This window comes from Physella acuta, unplaced genomic scaffold (genome assembly GCF_028476545.2).
Source record: "Physella acuta isolate Inbredline_101_S28 unplaced genomic scaffold, ASM2847654v3 ptg000017l, whole genome shotgun sequence".
Taxonomy (NCBI): Eukaryota; Metazoa; Mollusca; class Gastropoda; family Physidae; genus Physella; species Physella acuta.
The window spans coordinates 1,678,331-1,686,415 of NW_026731537.1; the positions used below are offsets into that span (position 1 = coordinate 1,678,331).

An 8,085-nucleotide genomic window follows, 5' to 3' on the forward strand; every position below is an offset into this window, starting at 1 on the left:
ATATAGAGTTGACTGTCTAGAGAGTAAACTATATGTGCCAACTTTATGCCCATGTGTATGCCCAACCCTATGCCCATTCTATGCCATTACCGGTCTCAGTTTTTGTGCCCTGCATTACTTTCAAGCCAGGTACCCAAAACTGCTGAGAGGACTCAGTGACGTAGAGCTGTATTTGAAAGCTCCACATTTTATTTAGAACTAAACGCCCCCCCCCCCCAAATCTTGATGCTTTGTATTCAATGTTTACCATAATAATTCTACCATCGGATATTAATAGTATAACTATATGGCCTTATTGCATTTCAATTATAATGACGGTTTTAATAACACCACACACTTTTAATTAAAAAACAAAATTAATACAATCACACATGATTCGACACTAAACTAACAATTTTATAACCTAAAAATTATTTTTTTTAGGAAACAAAATAAAGTCCTGGTGTCCTAGATCATGACGCTAGTTTCTCAACCCGCCCCTCCCCCCCCCGTCCACTGATCAATTATGTTAATTACAGTGTCAGTGACATCACTAATTGGTATGGCTTTGTTTGTGTATCGAAATTTTATTTTCCCCCTTTGAAATAATTAAAATTAATTGGACTCTTGCAGTCAGATCTCTTTTAATACGAAGACAAACGCGATGTAATTTCCATAGGGAGAATACATGAACACAGTTCTGCACTTTGTAAACAAAGAATTACAACATTGTCTTCAAAATCTGTGTTGTAATTGGTTGAGAATGAACCAAAGTTTAAAAAAATCGATATAATTAGGTGTAGTGTTCAATATTTGTAGAAATAAAACAATGTTATCGTCATCATTATTAATATAATAACAGTCTTAAGATTTTCTACAGATACCGTTTGTGTACTACCTACAGATACCGTTTGTGTACTACCTACAGATACCGTTTGTGTACTACCGTTTGTGTAGTACCGTTTGTGTACTACCTACAGATACCGTTTGTGTACTACCTACAGATACCGTTTGTGTACTACCTACAGATACTGTTTGTGTACTACCTACAGATACCGTTTGTGTACTACCTACAGATACCGTTTGTGTACTACCTACAGATACCGTTTGTGTACTACCTACAGATACCGTTTGTGTACTACCTACAGATACCGTTTGTGTACTACCTACAGATACCGTTTGTGTACTACCTACAGATACCGTTTGTGTACTACCTACAGATACCGTTTGTGTACTACCTACAGATACCGTTTGTGTACTACCTACAGATACCGTTTGTGTACTACCTACAGATACCGTTTGTGTACTACCTACAGATACCGTTTGTGTACTACCTACAGATACCGTTTGTGTACTACCTACAGATACCGTTTGTGTACTATCTGCGCCCGCTTGCTGACACCATGGATGTGACTGTCACACGTCACGTGTTGAGTGACTTGACCTTTGCCACGTCACCAGGTCAAGGACAGGTCACAGCGACCTCTCCCCCCAGCATGTCAGCTGACCTGAGTGACCAGTTCCAGTTCTGGTTCAACATCTTGGTGCCAGTCTTTCTGTCTGCTGGGGTCAGCGGTCTGGGCATCGTCACAAACGTCATCAATATCATGGTCTTTAAAAGACATGGTAGGTCATTGGTAGATAGGTCATTGGTAGATAGGTCATTGCTAGATAGGACATTGGTAGATAGGTCATTGGTAGATAGGTCATTGGTAGATAGGTCATTGGTAGTTAGGTAGGTCATTGTAGGTCATTGGTAGGTAGGTCATTGGCAGATAGGTCATTGGTAGGTAGGTCATTGGCAGATAGGTCATTGGTAGGTAGGTTATTGGTAGGTAGGTCATTGGCAGATAGGTCATTGGTAGGTACGTCATTGGTAGGTAGGTCATTGGCAGATAGGCCATTGGTAGGTAGGTCATTGGTAGGTAGGTCATTGGCAGATAGGTCATTGGTAGGTAGGTCATTGGTAGGTAGGTCATTGGTAGGTAGGTCATTGGTAGGTTGGTCATTGACATATGTCGTTGACAGGAAGGTCATTATCCAGATAAGTCATTTACAGGTAGATCCAGTTTTTATAATTCTCTACGGCACACGTTCTACAGCTCTGGTCTTTAAAGCCCCCCCCCCTCCCCTTCCCTTTCCCCTTCCCCACCCCAAGAAACTGAACAAGTACCGAGTCGATATTTGGCTGAACACTGTGGGTACAACAGCAGGCTGTTGCTGTGGGACGATGTCTTGAGCTAGAACTTTCTTCAGGCTTGCCAACAAATATTCTCACGTTCATTTTTATATGTTTTTAACCTAGCAGTTTGAACAGAGAATAGACTTTAACTTGCTTAATAAATGCAAATTTATGTATGTCTTGCTAAAGAGTAGACTTCATCTAGAACAATGAATGCAGATTTATATGTTTTGTTAGATAGTAGATTTCATCTAGCTCAATGAATAAAACAATAAGCAGATAAAAGTTTTCCTAAACCAACACAACACAAACAGAATTAAAACACAACACAAACAGAATTAAAACACAAAACAAACAGAATTAAAACACAACACAAACATATTAAAACAAAACACAAACATATTAAAACACAACACAAACAGAATGAAAACACAACACAAACAAATTAAAACACAACACAAACCTATTAAAACACAACACAAACATATTAAAACACAACACAAACAGAATTAAAACTAAACACACACAGAATTAAAACACAACACAAACTTATTAAAACACAACACAAACATATTAAAACAAAACACAAACATATTAAAACACAACACAAACAGAATGAAAACACAACAGAAACATATTAAAACACAAAACAAACAGAATGAAAACACAACACAAACATATTAAAACAAAACACAAACATATTAAAACACAACACAAACAGAATTAAAACAAAACACAAACAGAATTAAACCACAACACAAACATATTAAAACACAACACAAACATATTAAAACAAAACACAAACATATTAAAACACAACACAAACAGAATTAAAACAAAACACAAACAGAATTAAACCACAACACAAACATATTAAAACACAACACAAACATATTAAAACAAAACACAAACATATTAAAACACAACACAAACAGAATGAAAAACCAACAGAAACATATTAAAACACAAAACAAACAGAATGAAAACACAACACAAACATATTAAAACAAAACACAAACATATTAAAACACAACACAAACAGAATTAAACCACAACACAAACATATTAAAACACAACACAAACATATTAAAACAAAACACAAACATATTAAAACACAACACAAACAGAATTAAAACAAAACACAAACAGAATTAAACCACAACACAAACATATTAAAACACAACACAAACATATTAAAACAAAACACAAACAGAATTAATACACAACACAAACAGAATTAAAACGCAACACAAACAGAATTAAAACAAGACACAAACAGAATTAAAACACAACACAAACATATTGAAACACAACACAAACATATTAAAACAAAACACAAACAGAATTAAAACAAAACACAAACAGAATTAAACCACAACACAAACATATTAAAACACAACACAAACATATTAAAACAAAACACAAACAGAATTAAAACACAACACAAACATAATTAAAACGCAACACAAACATATTAAAACACAACACAGACAGAATAAAAAACACAACACAAACAGAATGAAAACACAACACAAACATATTAAAACAAAACACAAACATATTAAAACACAACACAAACAGAATGAAAACACAACACAAACAAATAAAAACAAAACACAAGCAGAATAAAAACACAACACAAACAGAATGAAAACAAAACACAAACAGAATGAAAACACAACACAAACATATTAAAACACAACACAAACAGAATGGAAACACAACACAAACATATTAAAACACAACACAAACAGAATTAAAACAAAACACAAACATATTAAAACACAACACAAACATATTAAAACACAACACAAACAGAATGAAAACACAACACAAACAAATAAAAACAAAACACAAGCAGAATAAAAACACAACACAAACAGAATGAAAACAAAACACAAACAGAATGAAAACACAACACAAACATATTAAAACACAACACAAACAGAATGGAAACAACACAAACAGAATGAAAACACAACACAAAGAAATAAAAACAAAACACAAGCAGAATAAAAACACAACACAAACAGAATGGAAACACAACACAAACAGAATGAAAACACAACACAAACAGAATGAAAACACAACATAAACCAGTTAACACTTCCCATTTTTCCCCCAGGCCTCCAGGACAGCGTGACCATCCTGTTGTTTGGGCTGTCTGTCCTCGACCTAGTCTCTGTCCTCATCACCCTCTGGTCATCCGTCTGTTACGGCCTTGAACTTCTCGACCCCCCATACCTGACCTTCGACCCTTTCAGCCTGTACGTCATGACGGCCGCCTTGCCGCGCGTCGTCGTGTCGCGTCTGACGTGCTGGATGACAGCCATCATCTCTGTCCAGCGCTGTCTGTCTGTCGTGCTACCCTTCAGGTCCAGGCAGATCATCACGGCTAGAAGCTCGGTAGCCACGGTAGCCACAGTGACCCTGGCGGTAGCCTTTAGCTACCTGTGGATGTTTACTGTCCGCGAGATCCAGGTCAAGGTCGACCAGACCACGAACGTGACAAAGTTGTTCTACGTCTACGTGACTAAGGGAAAAATCGACGAAATCGTCAACGTGGCACTCTTTCTTGTTTTACCTTTCGCCAACTTTATTCTCATCCTCATGTGCACGGTCGTCATGATTACGTCATTGAAACGGGCAACAAAATGGCGGTACAAAGTGATCTCAGGATCAGAGATACCCAGCCACGCTGAAGCTAATCTCACGAGACAGGAGAGGAAGACAAAACGAGACTCTACCACTGGCGTCAAGGGTCAAGGTTGTGATGATACCAAAGGTCAAGGGTATTCCAAGGGCGACGTGAAGACGACGAAGGAAACAAAAACCTCCAAACTTATCGTCGTCATCATGACGATATTCATCGCCTGCAACCTGCCAAGCAACGTGGTGGTTGCCGCCAGAAACATCGTCCCTGGCTTCAACGACTTCGGTCGTCTGAAGAATCTCTTCCTGACGTCATACAGCCTGGGGCTCCTGCTGGAGGCGGTTAGCTCCAGCGTCAACATATTCGCCTACTACAGCATGAGCAGTAGGTTCAAATCTACTTTAGACGTCATGAGCAGTAGGTTCAAATCTACTTAAGACATCATGAGCAGTAGGTTCAAATCTACTTAAGACATCATGAGCAGTAGAATCAAGTCTACTTTAGACAGTGTCCTTAACCAGGGGTCGGCAACCTGCGGCTCGCGAGCCGCATGCGGCTCTTTTGATGTCAAGATGCGGCTCTCCAGCTCCTTGCACAAATACTAATAATCTTAATAAAAAAATAAAATACTTGTAATAAAAAAATGTATGTTAGTGGCTCTTTAAAACCAGGGAAATTTTGAAAATTGTAACTTTTGGCTCTTCCGCTTCGAAAGGTTGCCGACCCCTGTCCTAAACCTATGAATTACATCAAGTATTTTGCAAGTGTATGAGTAATTCTAAAACGAAGAAAGATCATAACGCATCACATATATTAAACAAAAAATTTAAAAAAGTCTATCTTATGGAACATTCTAGATCTGCTACTTACATTCTGAAACCCACACTATCTGCTAAATCTGGGAAGTTACCCACGTTTTTACACTACTTCAAGTGCCCAGATTTTTTTCCAGAGAAAATGTTGATGTCAAATCAAAATAGTAAAATGTGTCGATCATTAAGATTGCATGACTTAGGTTGAATGACTTTAAAAATGTCAAAGTCATCCAGACAAGATGGCAGTTACTGACTTCGTGACGTTTTGTTGAAAAACAATCTGACGTCATATTTGGGAAAGCAGTTTACCACACAATCACCATCAAGCAATCACTATACAAACACAATCACGCAATCACCACCATACAATCACGTGTGGCCACCTAAATCGTTCTGGAATCGATTACTAAAATCCTGTGTTGATTAAACCTCGATATCTTAACTCTGTATATAGACATTACAGTTAGTGTTAGACCAAGGATTAGGATTTAGGATTACAGTTAAGCTGTTTGGCTTGTTGCTAGTACAATGTTTATGACTTGTGGTTTGGTTCAGTAGCGTGCTATAGCGATCGACAATGCTAACTCTATTATGATAGATTAAAAAATGTGTAACTAGCCTTCGGGGATCCCCACTGAACACGTACCACACTGATACACAGTATGTTATGTGTGGGGTGTGAGGGTGTGCGGGGAAGGTAATGTGTGTGTGTGTGTGTGTGTGTGTGTGTGAACTACCCGATTCCTTCAATTCGGTAACGTCAGCGGGTAAAACCGAGGCGGATATTTTTAGCAGCTGGTTCAAAAAACCGGGAGTGATCTCCCCTAAACTTTCTCGAATATTCTAATATAAAATTACGAGGGATGGCAACTCAGGACATAGACAATATTTGTTATCCATTTTTACTTTCTCGTATATCGAAGTATAGAGAAAGTATTGTAATCGTGCACAAAAATAACATGAAATTTTGACAGTTGAGAAATCGGAAATAGCGTAAATTAGTACTTCCGTTCAACGGAAATTACTCAAAATTTGAAAGAAGGTAGAGAATTAGATCTTTTACTTACGTGTGAAATTTCATGCATCTATCTAAAATAGTACGCAACTTATATGCCTTTGAAAAATTCAAAGTAGAAAAAGTACCGCTTTCGGTTATCGGGAATCGCTCAAAAGTTTATCAGGATCTACGACTTTGATAAAATACTTATATATGAAATTTCATCAACCTAGCTGTAACGGTACTCAATTTATCGTGTTTACACACAGACAGACACACAGACACACAGACATACGGGCAGAATTGCCAAGTCCAGTTTTTACGACTCGATAACGCATAAAACGCCAAAACGTTTATATATTTGTATTTATAATTTTTACCCAATTAAAATAAGTCCCCTATACTCAGGATGTGATGAAGGACTGAGGAGTAAAACGGTGAAAACTGTCAAAATTTCATGTTATTTTTGTGCACGATTACAATACTTTCTCTATACTTCGTATATACGAGAAAGTAAAAATCACACTAACAATCACGTATCACACGATCAAGAATCAAGCATGAATGTTGGTAGAGGCAGTGGGTAGTGTAATTTACGAACCTAAAACATAGACGAAACAGTTGTCACTCGACTCAAATAGATTAGCTTGAATCTCATATTTTAAAAAATCTAGACTTAATTAGCTGATTAGTAATACAGTTATGGTTAGTGTGTGTGTGTGCTGGGGGAGGAGGGGGGGGGGTGGTCACGAAGTCGTAGGCTGTCATTGTTATGTTAACAAACCTTCTGGAGATGATTGTGCTGATGACGTAACGATACATTTTAATAGTGAACGACAGCTTAACACCATCAAGTTTGTTGGATAAAGGTGTCACTATCAACAGGACCAAGGCTAAGGTGTCACTATCAATAGGGTCAAGGCCATTCCGAAATCATTCTCCTATCGCTGTAAACATTGTTTACCAAACAAAATTTCTATAACTTAAAACCACTTTGTTATTCAAACACAGACCTCTCTTTTATGTAGGCTTATATCTATAAAGTAAAGAATCCTCTTTAGACCATTGGGAAGATGTGGTCAGCACTATGCCCAGCCGCCTTTAATTTCCCTAAAGTGAGCTAGGTACTCATAATAGCTGGGTGGACTCAGGGACGTTTGACTAACTTGAATTCGGATTCGAATTCGCTACTTTTGGGTTAGCAGTCTACCTGTTAGGCGATGTTTACTTGTATACATACATTTATATGTTCTCCCTCTCTCTTTATATATCCTGTACATACATATATATATATATATATATATATATATATATATATATATATATATATATATATATATATATATATATATATATATATATAGAATAGGCCAATTAGAATTCTGCTTGTACGACACTGATCTCACGAAGATAAAAAAATATACTTGAGTTATCTACTGGTTTTATACTGCTTGTACTT

The 8,085-nt window shown here is 37.1% G+C and overlaps 1 protein-coding gene across 1 annotated transcript; it reads left to right on the top strand.

Moving 5' to 3' along the window:
- The first annotated feature begins 1,382 nt into the window (after window positions 1–1,382).
- On the top strand, window positions 1,383–5,251 carry LOC131938748 (uncharacterized). Its single transcript, XM_059296894.1, has 2 exons — window positions 1,383–1,605; window positions 4,287–5,251. The coding sequence occupies exons 1-2, from the start codon at window positions 1,383–1,385 to the stop codon at window positions 5,249–5,251; spliced, it is 1,188 nt and encodes a 395-aa protein (XP_059152877.1).
- The last annotated feature ends 2,834 nt before the right edge of the window (window positions 5,252–8,085 follow it).